This window comes from Hippoglossus hippoglossus, chromosome 5 (assembly GCF_009819705.1).
Source record: "Hippoglossus hippoglossus isolate fHipHip1 chromosome 5, fHipHip1.pri, whole genome shotgun sequence".
NCBI classification, from domain to species: domain Eukaryota; kingdom Metazoa; phylum Chordata; class Actinopteri; order Pleuronectiformes; family Pleuronectidae; genus Hippoglossus; species Hippoglossus hippoglossus.
The window spans coordinates 17012437-17030068 of record NC_047155.1 but is presented as its reverse complement, the minus strand read 5'-3'; the positions used below and the strand labels follow the sequence as shown (position 1 = coordinate 17030068).

General features: G+C 38.8%; 1 protein-coding gene across 3 annotated transcripts; it reads right to left on the bottom strand.

The window, feature by feature from the left end:
* Positions 1–708: 708 nt before the first annotated feature.
* inavab (innate immunity activator b) lies at positions 709–17050 on the bottom strand. Of its 3 annotated transcripts, none has more exons than XM_034586184.1 (10): positions 16770–17050; positions 10134–10254; positions 7692–7825; positions 6398–6520; positions 6056–6287; positions 5812–5865; positions 5246–5555; positions 4471–4626; positions 3171–3873; positions 709–2419 (listed from the first exon to the last, which is right to left on the bottom strand). In XM_034586184.1, exons 2-10 carry the CDS (start codon positions 10186–10188, stop codon positions 2327–2329), a joined length of 1860 nt encoding a protein of 619 aa, XP_034442075.1. In that variant the 5' UTR covers positions 10189–10254; positions 16770–17050; the 3' UTR covers positions 709–2326. The 3 variants fall into 3 exon arrangements, with proteins under 3 accessions (XP_034442075.1, XP_034442073.1, XP_034442076.1); XM_034586182.1 differs by lacking the exon at positions 16770–17050 and adding an exon at positions 12047–12173; XM_034586185.1 differs by lacking the exon at positions 16770–17050 and adding an exon at positions 12047–12173 and having other exon boundaries at positions 4471–4623.
* Positions 17051–17632: the final 582 nt, after the last annotated feature.

The following is a 17632-nucleotide window of genomic DNA, read 5'->3' as shown; positions in this document are numbered from 1 at the left end:
GGACCATAACTACTACGAAATAATTTGGAATAATTGAGACTATTAGATGTATTTATTCAACATTTTTTACTTTGGTGATGAGGATGATGTCTGGAAATGTCGCACCTTACCCTTTAAATGCAGTGGGTAACTTGGAGATATAATTCAGTGAAAGTCACAAAATGGAGAAGATGTTGGTGCACTGGGATCAACAAAGCAGAGAAAAACAATCTGTGTCCTCACAGACTGTCATAAAAGATGGCTGCCCACTCTGGTTTAAAAAAAAGCTTGCACCATTTTCTGAAAGCTGCTTCAGACACTGTGAAATTTTACACAGTGACCATTCTCTACACTTGAATGGAATCATAGAGACTATGTTTTGTCTCAGAGGGCAGGCATTGTATACGAGGAAGGTGTGGTGAACAATGAATACCTAAAGAATTAAACATTTCAAACTGATTTCAGTCTGCTTGGGGGTTGCTTTGCAAGTTTCTCAACCTCTCTCTTCCCTGTGAAAAGCTTCAACAAAACTACTGCTTCAATTAAATGTCCATTCAAATGTCCAGAGCATGTCCATGTCCAACACCAGGGACCTGAAACTTAAGGAGCTAAATGTGACCTTGCTCTCATTCGTTTTACTACTTTGTGAAATGACTAAATGTCCAGTATCAATAAAGGGCTATTAAAGAGTTCAGACAGCCCAACAGCAGCCCATGATGAGAGTAAATAAAACTATGAACAAGATAACTCTTTATTTACTTCCACAGGAAAAGTATTTTCACAGCAACATTACACATTATTAAATCCACTTAAACTACTGTTAACTGATAAATACAGTAAAAAGACAGTATAAAAAAGAGGCACACAGCACACACGGTAACATGATTGTGATTACATTTTTTTCATATATAACTTGACAGTGTTTTCTGCTGCTAAATATTACAAATTCTGGTCAAATTTCAAGTCTGACTGTCCATGAGTCCAATGGTGCAAATCACAATAAATAAACACATAAAGAGATCATCAAGCGAGACCAGTCAGTGTTTAGCTGGAGTTGAATGTATTATAATTATCTCTAATTCTTAAATGACCTTGGTAAAGAGGAAATAGAAACATAGTGGCACTGTTCACCCTGGAGTTAAATTTGGTGCCACTAAAAAATGTTAGTGTAAAGTGAACTGCAGTCTTAAATTATGTATAAGACACTGAAAAATATACAGTAAATGCTCAGGACATTAAAATTCATATTTGACACATTATTAGCTGCCAAGCATCAAGACATTGCTTTTGTCTTAACTTGCTACTTTCTATCTCAGGTGAGTGGATTAATATCTAGTTTCAACTAGTTGATTAAATCAGTTAGAAATTCAAGTTAACCGGCACAGCCACAGACACGTGCAAGTTTAAAAACAAGACTCACAAAGAATTAAATTTAAGCAGCTCAAGTTCATTAACATAGTGACTAAATCAAGGTAACATTACAAACAACATGTACTTATTAAAAGGGATAAGCTGCTCATTTAAATGATTGTTCAATGGATTTATTTCCTTCATAAGACAAAAGGAGCAATTTATTCCCAAACTAACTGCAAAAAGCTCAACCTACACTTGGCAGTATTTGGCAGTGTGTTAATCAAGTTAAGTAAAGAGCAGTTTACCTGACCTCTTCACATTTGACATTTTGAAAGAAATAATAATTAATCTGAGATTAACCTAAACTATGGGCTAAATGAAAAGTTAATTCACATTTCTCTTGATCTAACTACAATGAGCAGATTTAGTGTCTATTTCTGTGTTAGAGTTTGTGCTTTTTCCAACTAGTCCGCTGCAAAATATAATTTGATTTCATTGTCTGTTTTACATTTGAATGAAACCCTGTATTTGATAAAGACAGAAACTCCGACTTCTGTTAATTATTCAGCTGCTTTACTGTGTCAGTCTTGACACTGGACTTTCACACAAAAATTAAAACATCCCTCAGTAATAAGAACATTTATCCCCTTTTCAATTTATAACAATTAACAACCATTTAGAGTTAAATACTTAATTTCTTTCAACTGTTATTACACAACAATGTAAAGAGAGTGGATAAAAACAACACCCACCTTACAGTTGTGCTGCAAATCAGAGGAGTGTATCAGAGTGGTGTTTTTATTAACTTTGGAGGCCGTACCCCAAATCCAGGCTGGCAGGTAAAAGGGATGATGTCAGGTTTCATGTACAAAAATAATTCTGTATGGGCATTGACAGTTAATCCAAGGGGATTTTCTCGGTACTTTGCTTTGGTTTATTGGGAAATGATCCATTTGCAGCCTTTAAGTGAACATGTTCACTTTAGCGTCCAAGTTTAAACTTGACTTATGAAGTGAGATCCATCATCTACAACCCAGTGGCCTTGAGTGCCATCTGCACCTCTTTGGGGAGCCCGTCTTTGGATCATCTAAAAGTCAGAACAGAAAAAGGAATAATCACTTCAAAATCAAGCAATCAAACTTTTCAGATGACATGTGATGCATAAGCATTATTGAAGCATGATGCATTGAGGAGAGCAGAGATCACACTTAAAGTAAAGATTTCTTTCTGGTATTTAAACCTGCGATACCATCAAGCTTAGTACATTTACGAATAAGGTTATTCTTCATTATATCATATCCATACATGTATTTTATCCATATATTCTATTTGCTGCCAATAACTAAACTTCAAACCATGTTTTACTTAAATCAGTGTCCTACTTCGAGGAGACTTGTGAGACACAGACATGGTTAGGCTAAGTGCAGGCTCAGCTTATCACAGCCTATTCTACATGCGTAGGGTGGGTGCTATGACCTTGGTTGCTACTGTAGGCTTGGGCTTGTTGAATTCTATCAGATAGCTAGAGACAGACAATGAACTAAGGTTTTAGTGACCTGTGGACGCATTGTCTAATACCACCCAAAGATGAAAGAAAAACTCCTTCACTATATTCAGTTCATTAAAACTTTACTTTATGTGATCAGAATAATTTAAGTATTCTAGTTGGTGGATACGTGAAAAAATAATTTCCTACACTCAAGTATTTAATTAAATAAGACAATTACTTATTACAATTGCTGAACCCTCATTTTGTCTGTATTTTAGGTTAATAAGTCGTTAGATATCTTTGCTGACAGACTATGAAACATAAATACAGATGAGTCTGACGTGCTTACCTGTTCATGGTACCTTTGACTTTGGTAGCATGGTGACTCCTGCACCTGCATGTTTTTGACTCTAACCGCTCCCTGGCGGTCGAGAGAACGGGACTTGGGGGATTTCTGCTGACTGCGCCGATGCCACGAATTGAGCTGTTCATTCACAACTTGTCGTGGGACACCACTGGGGCTGTAATGTGGGTGGTTCCATTGAGCTGGGGATGGGGAGAGTCTGATATCAGGAGGTAAAGGCCTCTGTTGTCTCTGGTGGGGCTGAGGGGGTGAGTCTTTATACCAAACCTCATATCTGTTGGAAGGACAGGAAGTCTGTGGGGCGTAATAGCTCCGTGCCATGTCTGTATCAGGCGAGTAAACCATTTCGTTGTAATAGCTTTTATGAATAATAGGGCTGGGCTGGTGCCTGGAATTATTGTAAAAGGCAGTGCGTGAGAAAGATTGAGGTCCAAAGCTGCCAACCCCACTGGAGCCTGGGAATGCAGATTGATAGTGTTTGGGCAAATCACAGGGCACCTCCTGATGCGGGGAGCTATTGTAAGATGTAAACGAGTGTTCGGAGTTGCTATCCTCAGAGCTAGCATGGCTTCCGTAGGCCACTGCGGAGAGAGGAGTCTCTGGAAAGGTTACTGCATAATCTGTCAGTCGCCTTCTTGGTCCTCTGGTGCGACCACGGTCCTTTTCAAATGAAGATTCATTGGACAACCTGTGTAAAACAAAACAATTTTATATAGCAACTATATCAACAAGGCAACTCAGAAAAGAAAGTGCACAACTTCTAAATACTGTATGTCCATCTCACAGTTCAAAATGGAACTCTCCATAAGTGAGAGAGAGAGAGAGAGAGAGAGAGAGAGAGAGAGAGAGAGAGAGAGAGAGAGAGATTGTGTGCTGCCAAGTAGAGTTGTCTTCAGTGTATTAGCAAATTAACTCGTGAATATATGTATAAATACATTAAGAATTACATTGATTGCACAGAGAGGGGACGTCTGGTGGCTGCAAATTGACTGCACAGTAAGTATTAAAGAAACTGTTCACTACTAAGTCGAAGTAACAGGCCTCTGTTTTATGAGGAAAATGGAGTTTATGGCTCACACTGTAATTTTACAGTTTAAAATGTCTTTTCAACACCCATATTTTATATTTTTTCCATTAACCAATTATTCAAACTAATTTCATTTGCCTCCAATTGGGTTTTTAAAATAAAATATAATGTAATGGAACAGTCCTGCAGTAATATACTGTATATGATCAATTTGCACATAGTGACATGAACTGGGATGTGATGTACAGGTGCAGATACCTGAGGGAGAGTTGTCTGTGCACACGCATCTCTGGTGTGGAGGGCACGCTGCTGGACTGGGCGCGGCTCAGCTTCAGATGGGAGAGTTGAAGCGGCAGAGCTGAATGTGCTAAACAAGCCTCCAACGGTGGCAGCAGCTCAGACTTGGCTGGACTACTGAACACACAAAATGATGCACGGAAATATATTAGATTTTTATTCTCAAATTGGGTTTTCCTATATCCAAAAAATTTAATTGAAAAAATACCCAGACATTGTTTTTTTATGACAGATATCAATGGTGGAAATTCAAGTGACAACATTTTAAAATAAAATAAAAAAGATTTTAACATCATTCCAAAATATATTGTTGTATTGTCTATGACATGTTGCATTCTGATCTCATTAGTTTATGTACACATATGTGCACAACACTGATCTATTACACTGTCAAAGAAGAATAGCTACTGTCCCAGTTAAGACTTTTTATTACTGTAATCGACTACTGGACAATAAAGACTGAATTACAATGCTCTTTGAAGGTGTCATTATAAATTATTAAGATTTATAGTTCTGTGCTCTACACACTGGCTGTTGTAGCACCTGTGCAAAAGCAGGTGGCAGTGTTGCACATTTACCAACACTGAAGTCTACATTATTGTTAATGCCACTAGCAGCACCATGATATGCATTTCACACAGACAAAGTATTCCTAGTCCCATAGGTCACACTTTGCTTCTTCAGTGGTAAAAACCTGACTAACAGGAAAAAAGTCATGACAAATGGCCAGTGTTACCTGGTCTTGATGGAAGAGCGAGACTTCCTGCTCTTCTGGTAGGGCTGGTCCAAGCTGGACTCTGTCCATGGGGAGTGTTGGATGGGAGGAGCGTCGTACACTGGGCTCGAGTTGAAACTCAGCGAAGAGTCAAAGCTCGGGTGGGGAGACTGATTTGGTGTCAGCAGCAGCTGGGATTGTTGATCCAAAGATGGAGACGCGCAGGGGCCGTCCACACAGAACTGTGAGGGCACGGTGGGAGGCTGGGGAGGATCCGTCTCTGCTGGATAGGGGAATCCTGAAGACGGCTGTGATGACTGGCTTGTCACTTCTAGAAAAAAAAAAAATCATAATTATACGGTTTATGGTGTAGTTTCTAAGTGTTGCTATCTATGCATCTCCAAGAGGCTTGTATGAACCTACACTGAGCACTGAGGGGTAAAGATCCACATTTGCTGGACTCTGCTCACGTTGCCACATGTTTCATGGTCAACTCGTCATGTGAGAAACACTGTCCAGCTTTAAAACGTCAGTAAAACACTGACCTGATGTTGCACTGTTAGAAACTGAGTCAGGGAAAATCTTACCTTCATCTTGCACCACAGAATCAGACAGGGAGCTGTCATCGGATGTACCCAAATCTTTAAAACAAAACAGAGGAAAAAAACATTTTGATTCATTTGAAAAGTATAAATGACACATTTCATTAAAAGTCAAGGGCTGCTGCATTCAGATATATTTAGTTATAAAGTGAAAAACTATAATTTTTTCTGCACAGACAATAGGAATTTTACCACAAACTGCCTTCAGGTCTGGCCGGGCGTCTCTCACCTTGTTGTGAAATGTTGAAAGCAGGGAGTGGCGAGGATCGGCCGTGCTTCAGCCGCAGCTGAAAGGACGTATCTTGGAGGCGTTTAAGTTTCTTTTCTTCTCTCTTGCACTGCTGTGAACGGCTCTTTTTAACAGCCTTACTCAGGTGATCCTCGTCGAACAGCTTTCGCGCCGCCTCGTATATTTTCATCTGAAGTGCCAACTCAGCATCTACTAAAATCAGCTCAGACTTCTGGAAAACGGTTGTGACAGGAGGATAGAGACAGACAACAGTGTGACTCTTCATCTTTACTTATAGTTTGAAAATCAGATTACGCTGTGGTTTCTAAATGCTAATTGTACCTCTGTTCCCCGAGGGATGCTTTGAGCATCCAATTTAAAAGCAGCTCCGATGCGTCTGCGAATCTTTGGACGTTTCTCTCCAGGCAGTAGAGGGTAATCATCTGACAGCCGTCCGGTCAACTCCTGAACAACACAGACAATCTTACAAATTAAACTGTGCACAAATCTTTTTTTAAACATGAATAAATATATTTAATTAAGACAGATTAAGGCTTGATCACAAAGATAATCAAAATAAAAGAACATTAATAAATCCTTTCAGTTTATTTGTTTGATTAAAGATATGCACTTTTGCATTTTTTTCAACCCAAAACTGTTTCCGTTTCGAGATGATATAGAAGTTTCTTTTCTAACCTTACAAGTTGAGGCATATAAGATCAGGGAATCTCTTGCACAATGCTGTGATATAACCTTTCACAACACATTCTTTCAGTCTCACGTTCACACTGCAACACGTATCCATGTCCAAACCAAACTCAGGAGCATGACAACGCACCGCTACACATTTGATTAAAGAACAGTCATTAAAAACTGTTACTTTGAGTCACTCCTACACAGACAAAAATGCGCAAGCGGCCAGGGAGATTACTTGTTCTTTTGTCACTGAGGGAAGGGAGACGCATCATGTCTGCCATTAGTTCACCTGAGCGTGTCCCAACAGGAGTGCCCAGCCCAGTGTCAACAGGAAAGAATGATCTGTCCTGGGATTTTACCCTGGAGTACAGAGGTACTACTCCCAAAGCCTGAGTATGTGTCCAGATTTAAAAGTACTTCATGAGCCTTGACTTGATAGTTCACAGTGCAGAGATACAAAGAAAGAGGGAGACAGTGAGAAGAGACTGAAAATAAAAGGGATGACATGTGACAAAGGTCTCGTGCTTAATTCAAATCCAGGCCGGTGTGGGAACATTTAAATTGGTTTGACTGACTGAACCAGCAGATTCCGTCTTCAAAAGCTGCAGCCACATTGCATGATCTAATTTTACTACACAATGTTTCTGAGAGGAAGGAGATGAAGTTTGCGCTCTGCTTAGTCGTACAAGACAAAACAACGATGTCGGAGGTTACATTCAAGAATTGTTTTCTCTGAGTGGAGCTCCTGACTGCAGATAACCACTTAGACATCAAGGCCATGTCGAGGTTGCAATATGGCGATAAGGTTGTAAGCCTAACATTACAATTGTCTTGAGTTTTACTTTGACTAGGTCAACTAAAACCTATAAAGATTGGTAAATTCATCATTATGCAGCATATTTAGTTTTTATTCTGCAGACCTGTTGTCACTCTTACTTACAGCTTCACGGATGCAGAGTTTCTTCAGCTCCAATATGCACAGCTCCAGTCGGTCCTGGAGAGCCTGGTGTTTGAGCTTCATGGCCCGTGTGTGTGTGGTCACATCCTTCGTATGCGTCGTTGGGCTGTCGGAGCCTGAGGAAGTAAAAGCATAAAGCAAAACCAACAAAGATGGAGTAGATGAAATAAAGATCATTAAAAGCAACATGATTTTATTTTGTAATATTGTAATAATATACAGAGTTACTATCATAAGTTCCAAGAGTCCAAATAGAAAACGTTTTTTTAGCTTGATATGTTGTCGTAAAAACCGTGTTGATAATCAATTTCAAATGATCAATATCAGATGGAAAACTGATTGTGTTCAGTTTTTGTTGAGCATGACATTTAATTTAATTCATTTTTAGAGGCTGATGTTTTTGTTGCTGTTGAACTAAATTAGATTATATGGAAGATAATTTCTAATATTAACTGACAACTCAGTATAAGTACAAAATTAGTGAGCATTTAAAAAACAACCAAAAGAAACTATAGTTATTTTAGGTCTGAAAATATTTTTTTTCGCAACATACATGTACATACTTTTTTGTCATATTTTAGCTCATGCTGCTACAACTGTTTTTTCAGTGAACTGTCCAATTTCCTGCTGGATCAAAAAATTTGTTCATTATAAAATTAAAGTCGATGTTACTGTTTAAGTTTGTCTTTTGTAATTTACCCTGTGTGTTTTAAGTAACTCATTTTAATCTTTTCTTTTCTTAATTGTGTTTTTGTTGCCTTATATTTAAGAATGCGCTCGCACCATGAACCCCATGTCTTTTTTTGTTTTCATTCTTTCTGACACTGAAACGGCAGACTGAGTGTCAGGATCTTTGTGACTATCAACAATGTGTGAGTGTTCGCCTGCTGCTGTCTGTAGCCCTGGTGACTAATGACATTAAGATTAGTCTCGGAACTGTGGGAGTGGCTTCAGGAAAAATACACTGAGCACCACATACCTTCAGAGATTATTAACTGAATCCCTGCAGGTACTGACAAACCTCTGAGGTGCGACAGGAACAAAGTGTGACAGCACAACAATAGCGCACAGAATTCCTCTTCCTATGCTGACAATCCCCCCGTTCTTTGTGGATGGACACTTTCTCATTGTATGGGGCAGACATCACGTGGCTCAATTAAGGCGCAAAGAATGTCAGGGTGGCCATAACTAATGAGCAGACACTATTGGGCGTAGCAAAAACAAGACACCCAAAGTTTCCTGTTAATTATGTCACCAAAGGGGACAGAGAGGATAATGCAGGTGACCGACTTTTATGACTTAATGAGATCGACTGTGACGAAAAAAGAATATACAAAAAAAGCTATAATATACCCAGAAAGTTTGCAAATTAAAAGGATTATTTCTTTTTGGAAAAACCTGTCAATAATTTCTTCTATAATCGACTAAACATTTGTTGTAAAATTGGATTAAGTGCTAAACCTTTTCACAATATATTTGCATTTACATCACAACAAACCAACACTTTGTATCACATATTTAGCATTACATCCAGTGAGCATGTCACAGAGGACCACATGCAGTTTAGTCCCTGCCTGAGTTTCAACATGCCAACTTGTTTTCTTTCACATCGTAAATGACTTGCCCTTGTTTTCAACTTGCTGGAATTACATCCTGAAACAAACTGAATTTGGTGAGTGTGGAGAACAGAGTTGATAATGTAGATTTTTTTACTGAGAACATAACTGAGATCGTCTCCGTCAGAAGAATTAGAGTATGTCGACTCCATGTAATCTTCTAGGATTGAGTTATAGTCTGAAAGGATGCAATTTGACTAAATATTGGATGGAGCACAGCCAATAAAAGATGTGAAATGTGTCAAAAGAATATTTATGTTGTGGACAGGATCTGGATTTAGCTGTTTATTTTCATGTGAATTCCAAATCACAGATGTAATTAAACTGTGTAGTTGGTGGAGAAACATTAAGGCGTTAACTTGAAATTCAAATGTATTTGAAATAGTAGATATAATAGTACCTGTACACCAGATCATATCATACCAACTAATCACAAGAGCCTGTGGTTAGTCACTCTTAGTCATAAACAACACAAACATGATCACATCTATGTGTTTCCTCATTTTGGGATTTCTCATATCTCTGCTGTTTGAGGTCATATGAAAAGCAGCTGCTGATGACATCATCACCTGGACCAACGCTTCCAGCTAAATTGTTTTTTGTACAAAAATGTTGTACTTTTACTCAAGATTGTTGGTCTAACACAAAATTGTAGAACAAATGATTCAAATTATTGAATAGATTGATTAGAAACTGTTGGAATTTCTGAACGCTCGACTTTAATCCATTTCATGTATTTACTTTAATTATTTAAGGGCAATTCAATAAAAACTACCTTCATTAAGACAAAATAATTTAAGTGTTTTACCTGAATGAAGAATGATGCCACTGTCGGTGTCACTGATCTCTCCATTGACTTCCATATCAGTAGATCCACTTCCTGTAGCTGTTCTTCAGAGGTAAGATATTTTGTTGATGCTCAACATGTCCTGAAAAACATGATGTTTTATGTTTTTACATTTCACACAATTTAATTTCACTTTGATAGAAAATATTGTCTCGTGTTGGCAAAACTTAAAAAGGCCAAACCAACACTGAATCAAATAATAGCAGCAGATTCTTAAAGCTCAGGGAGTCCACTCCCAGTGGGAGGAAAGACCACATGAATATTAAAATATGATAACAAGTGGTGAGTCATGAGTCTGTAAAGGATCCAAACAGAATGAGCAGAAGCTTTCTAAAGTCTGCCCATGACTTGATCCTGTGACCTGTTGCATGATTCAGGTGTGACGTGCCTGTGTGACACCTCCGTCAGGTGTAGTCATGTCTCCCTCGCCATGAACACACACATACAAGCTGCCAAGTCTGGTGTGTTTCCTGTGACAACTTGTTTTATTATGGTCTGATGTCATATGCAGTATCACTTCTGATAAGGGGCTCGGGACACTTGAGCCGTGCATACAGCAGGTGTCAAGAAAAAACTTTGAGGTGTGTTGGTTAGATCATTAACTAAGAGAATACAGGAATGTGGCAGTGGTTGCATTCTGGCACACAGGGAGGTTCGCCTCAGTTAGGGACAGGAAGCTTCTCACGGTCACTGTTGTGAGAAACAACTGGACGAGGATAAATCCCGAGCAGCGACATACACGAGGTGATTCTACCACCGTGTTGTTCGAGCTACAGGGCGACATCCAGTATTATATAACAGTATAATCCTGAATATGACATGAGCGTGACACATTCCCCATCTCATAAAACTGTGACCGGTGGCTTCACAACCCTCCCACGTGTAACTGCAGCGTTTACAAAATTAAGGCAAATCATTTAATGCACAGCACATTCAAAACAACAAAAATGGTACAACTGTAAGTGAATCAGTCAAAAATGAAGCAGACCATGAGCTTCCTGATCAATTTGTCTGGAAATATAGGAAAATGCTGCCTGCAAGACACCACAGAGAGAGCTGTGACCAACAGTTCAAAATCTTAAGTTATTTCAATGATAGCACACAGGGGAAAAAGGAAATCCTAACATTTGGAAATTTGGAAGTTGTTTTTTTCTAATGATTAATTACAAGAAAGATCATTAAATTATGAATATATGCTGTTTATTTTGGAGTCCTGTTATAATTGTCTAATCGATTCTGCGCTAAAACCAACACGTATGATGATCTAATACAGTACTTAATAAGTCAGGTGAGTAATTTTATCCCGAAGTTAGAGATTTTTAGTTTCCCGTCTTTGCTTTATTGTGAGCCAATCACTGAAATCCCAGAATAAACCTGCAGAATCTTGTCCCCCCGCCCACATGCCTGGAGCCGAGTGTTAAAGGAAAGGAAGATTTAATACCGCTACACCAAACAGTCCACAGCGTCTTTCTGATCAAATATTTTATGAGACATATTTTATCTGTGTGGAAACTATTGTTCAATATTACATCTACAAATACAATCACTTAAATGTTGACAATTGACTGGGAATGGGTTTTAAATAAAAGTCATACAAGAAGAGTTAAGGAGTTACCCTTTTTCTGAAGGTGCTAAGAAACTGCACTGGACTAAAAACATTGCTGACGAAATGTTCTGCCTTGTAACTTTAAGTCAAGTTCCAGAGAAAACACAGATCAGATCCCAGCTGACATAGTTTGTCAAAATCCATGAATATCTCAACATGAATCATCTCACAAAAGTACCATTAACAACATGACAGCTGTTAAAATCCAAGTGAATTGAGGCAGAGGATGAATCGATAAAGACATGAACACATGAAAGATTCCACTTACTTTATGAGAAACGAAGGAAAAACTGTCAATCTCAGGAAGCCAGAAAAGCCGTCCTTTACAATTCCCAACTTGAATGAAAATGCTCAAACTCGACTGAGACTCGCCCACTAAGAACAAGCTGCCTGCTGAAGAGGAGTGGCCTCTCACACATGCACGCACACACACGCACACACACACACAGAGAGGAGGGCCGAGCATTTGAGTCAGTATCATATAACTCAGCGCTCCCGTCTGAGTTTGAAACTGTGTCAACAACAATGACAAAAACACAGAGAAATTATGCGTCTCTTTGCCCTGTTATCAGTGTCGATGGGTGGTGGCCACCTGATTACAAAAGCACTGCCACATAAAGACGCAGGATGACAAAGATCTAAGGCCAGAAAACAAGCTTTTTAAGGAAATTTGTAACCATTCTCGAACATTTTAAAGACCAAACTATTTACTGATTGACTGATGGTACTTCACAGATAAATGAACTACAAATATTTTCCTCAGTTGCTGTCCTTGCGTCACAAACTGTAGCAGTCACAGAGACTTATTCAATGTAAACTGCAAAATGTCAAGGTGCAGGTTTTATGAGATTTTACAAAATGTCTAACGTTTATGTATAAATATACAAAGTGAGACATAATGGTTTAATCACAGGTAACAGATGACCCACTGACTTGATAACTGACTGTTAATGACTCACAGTCTTGCATGACTCGCTCTCTCACAATGGCGACTATAAATCAAAGCTAACTACTGTGACAGTTCAGCTCTGCCTGTTCAGGAATCAAATAACTGGTCAGCGCCTGGCTACTGCCATCTCCTGGCTGTTAAAAAGTCAAGCCATTTTCAACGTATTATTCGTTTTGTTCGATTTCCCTGCAGCCTTAAACTTCATTATTTCTCTTCCTACTTCCAGAATGCTTAAACCATTTAGTGGCCTGCCATTTTCGCCTCCGCTAAAAAGAAGGAAACACATGGTGGAGGGAGAGTCATGATTTATAGAGACCTAGAGGCAGCACCTGCTCTGTAGCTGCATGTCTCGCATTCATTCTGAATCTCAATATTCATTTTGGCTTTCCAGGAATGTTGGTGCAGACATTCTAGAAATAAGGCCCGGCAATTCCCAGACTGTCAAGAATCAGATCTCAGACGACACGGCACCAAGAACGCAGCAGGACACAAGCAGAAGATGTTTGGTTCAGTGACTTCTGCAGTTAAGCTTCAAAGTGTGAGCACAGCTTGGCTTATTTTACAGACACCAAGCATGTGTGTGTTGCATGAGCTGCAACATTCAGTCGATTCATCGATTAGTTCAACATTGAATTAATCTGCAACAATGTTGATAATAAATTGATGGTTTGTCTTTAATAAATCAGGTTTCCTATTCAAATCTAAGTATTTGAAGACGTCAACTTTAACTCTCTGAGCTTGTGATACACAATTTTCTCTCTAATAAATAACTGATTATTCAATACTAGTCATAGATTTATTGTATAATGTCTATATTAGGTTAACATTAAGCTGAAGCAATGACTGAAACCAGAAAGATCTAATGGCATGTTGATATTAATATTGAACAGGCACATCAACAGATCAGTGTCTGTGCATCTGTTAGCAGCCTTCAGCAAAATACCTGCGATTTATGACTGGAAGGATTTTAGGAACTGTTGAGACCATAGACTGTATATAAATATACATAACTTGACAGCATCACAAAAGTGAAGCCAATGCGTCTCTATCGCCACCAGGTGGTTGGCTGAAATATAGGTCATAAACCCCACGTCCTCCATTTTAGTGGATGGGACATGGACCAAACTAAAAACTCAAGAGTACATGACAAATACATTTTTCTCAAAGATGGCTTCTGTCATTTTAGATGTTTTTTGTTAAATCCCACTGATGTTTGTTAATCTTTCTCGTAAGTTTAGTTTTAATTAGTTATTTTTCTGCTATAAAAACGGGTGCAACGCCATGATTGACAGCTAAGACTGACTCACAATTGGTCGAGCACATGTGCCCCGATCGATACTGTGCAGACTCATACCTACAAAATAAGCAAAATAGAGGCGTTCGTATCCTGGATATTTTGGGGTAGTAGGAGGAGGTTAAGATGCATCGTCCATGTTTATATAGTCTATGGTTGAGAAACTGCATTACTATTAGCTAGGTGTTCCTAATACACTGCAAACTGAACAGATGTGCAAGAAAAGTCTGAGCCAGCACCTGTAAGGTTAATACAATAAAAGAGCAGCAGCAGCAGCAGCGGCAGCAGCAGCGGCAGCAGCGCCTTGTGTAAACAGGCTGCATACCAAACAGTTTGATAAACTAAAATCAAATATAAGTGAAGTGCAGTCATGCAGATGATTAGCATCATTGGAAATTCAAGAGAGCTGTGAATAAGAAGTTCTCTCAGACACATCTTAAATCATCAATAGACCTCAGAAACTTCAGAGTTGGAGGAGAAAATAAATCATCTCACAGTTTTCCTCTATAATGTGATAACAATGACTCTGCAGCGAAGGCCATCATGCTGGATGTGAGGACTAGTTAAGAAACATCCCACTTCTCCCCTGTACAACACAAACACACGTCCGGTGTCGAAGCAGCCAGTTGGTGGATGTCACTGGTAGTTTATACAAACCTGCGGTCCCTGAGAGACAGAGAGAGGCCTTTGAGTAGGCAACACAGCAGCTGGCATAACAAATTCTTTACATATTCCTGAGCCGTTTTATAAGTGTACAGCTAGACTACGGCTGCAAGCACGGGGAGCCATCAGCTGCCAGGGGATCACACAAGATTTTACAACTTGCTTCCTCTGCCAGGTTCTAATGGGTCATTTTTGCCATAAGGATGCTTAAATCAAGGTGTTGTCATTAAAAAGTGCTATAAAGTTGAACTAACACACTGGAAATCCTGAGGCTTTAGAAGAAACACAAAAAAGCTTGCTAAGCTGCATGGGCTCCCTCCCACCACAAGCGGCCTGCGGACGACTTTAAGCTTCACCTAAAGGCTCTAATCGAGTATAATAATGATGTGAAATGAATACTGCTAGTATCTCAAATGAGCAAGCAGCCAGAAGTGGTGAGTCTGTTGTGGATTGCTGAATTAGAGGACTGTGCACCACCATGTAAATCAGGTTGTTATTCTAGACTGTAACCAAGCCCAAGAACTGTGGCTGAGAGTGAACAAGCTTTAACACATCAACACCATCACACAGAGAAACATGTTTAATCAAAGACCCTCTTTTGACCTTAAAAATCAGACTGTTCCTCCTGTTATTCTGTTTGATCTCTTCATTGAAGCTATTAAGGTTTTCTTACAATTTGTGAAATCTTCAAACCCCCAAAAATACTCTACATGTTTTTGTATTTTATTCTTATTTCTCCACAATGAAGTCTGACACTATTAATATCTATGGACACACAAGAATTTTCCAGAAGAATTTAAATTCAATTAATGTCGATCTGATGTGCACGTTTTAGTGCACAGCGGATTCATATGAATGTGTAGAAATACCTCAGTGCACAGAAATAACAAACTAATTCTACACTGAAGAAAAACCATTATAGAGATTAATGATAAAATAATGTCATTAAGTTTCCTATATGTCTCATTTTCACCTGTTTGTTAAATTTGTATCAACAGCATAACATTGGTTAACTGTTGTATAAAACCCCTGTTACCTGAATCTGTCAGTTCCTCTCAGACATATTTCTTTATGGTGCTGTGATTTTCTGATGAAAGAGGATGTTACACGCTCATCACTTCTCTGCTGGTCAGTGACGTCTGGTGTTATTGAAACTTATTACAGAAAATACAAAGAAAAAACTCAAAGCTCAATGTCTGAGATAGACTGGGTGATATGCGATATATATAAAAATGATATTGAGATTAAACTTCTTCATATCAGATTATATCAATAATTATCACAATAAATGTCACATTATTATTTATTTTAAATTGAAAGACTCCTGAGTGAAGGTTGTGGTTTTGAACTCTTCTTTATGGGCAGAGAACGACAAACACTTGATAAACAGAAAAAACATTTTCCACATTTGAGGTAGATCATTAATGTGTTATACCTCCTCACTGTGCCTGCACAATGCATGAGCAATATGTTGATATATATGTGAACCTTTGTTTTCTTGCTGTTGATGAAAATTATATAGTGATGATTATTGATACTGTTTTATTGCCCAGCCCCAGATAGAATAATTGGAATAAATCTTCAGATTCAGTGGTTTGCCTCCATGTTTAAGCTTAAACCACTGGGGAAATGTATAATGCATAATGCATGTTACCTAGCAACAATAACATGTCATGTATATCTGAATACTGCAGTTATGCCAAAGAAATAAGATTAAACAAACAGATTGCACAAAGAACTAGATCAACTTGAGAGGTGAACTATATACATATATAATGTAAAACCTCTCAGGGCTAAAGAAAAAGGGATTAGACAAATAAATAAAGGAGAAATGTTGTGGTATGTCCTCATCCCTCTCATCCAGCCACTCAGCCCCTTCATGAAGCTGCTGGGCCTCCACTTTCAGGAGTTTAGCAAACTTTAAAAGTCGCTTTACTGTTGAGCTCTTCCCCCTCTGGTTACAGTAACTCCCTTCCAGAGCAACAGTGGGTTCATCAGCACTGAATAACGACCCCTCTGCACACATGCACACACGAGGCTTGTCAAATCAAATCAAACTTCGATGCCATTCCTTTTTGCTCCTACCTTGGTAGCTAGTTGGCTAACTAGCATCGTGCCTCATCTGCATCCATACAATCTGAGCCCCATTGGCTCTTCCCAGATTTCAGCTGGAAGTTTGTTTCCTTGTTACTTTGACCAAAGCGCTGATGGAGACAAACGCTAAGTCGCTGAGTTGAGTCTCTGTGGTCCACGCGAGTGAACAAGAGGAAGCACGCACATTAAAGTCACGGTTTAAAGCGAAATACGAGAGTTTGAGTGGAGAGGCTGCTTCTGCTTCAGCTCAGTGAAGTACAGCAATGCAGTGTGGCGTTCACGTTCCATCGTACACATGAACTACCTAACAATACCAAGCGTTTACCATGGTAATCACGACACATCACATTTGTAAAATATCAACACAGACATCATGGTGAAAGTGGTAAACACGTATACATTAGTTGTTTTAAGGAAACCCTCAAGTTTTAAGTTTCTCAAGTTTTTTATTTGCCATTACATCGCTGTTTCTCCTCTTTGTTTTCCTTCAGTTGAGAAATGGGCCAACGTGTAACATAATTGCAAAAGTAAAACAACGCTTATGTAAAACCACTTAAAATTATATTCAAAGGAGTCGTTTTAATGCTTGAAAACGCTTTCAGGTTATCTTTACCACTAGCCTTTAAGGAGTTACGAGTTTGATGAGGGCTTGTGAATGCCGCACACATGATGCGAGTGTGTTTATTTACCTGTTTTCTGCTATTTTGCAGCAATTTCAGCAAAACAAGTTACAGTTAGTTATGATTTATTCTTATTCCTCCATGGTGGATGTGTTTTTATGTAACTGAAGAGAAAAGCGGGTTTTAAAGACGCGCCCAAATTAACACCGTATCATTTTTTGTTTCAACCGCTAG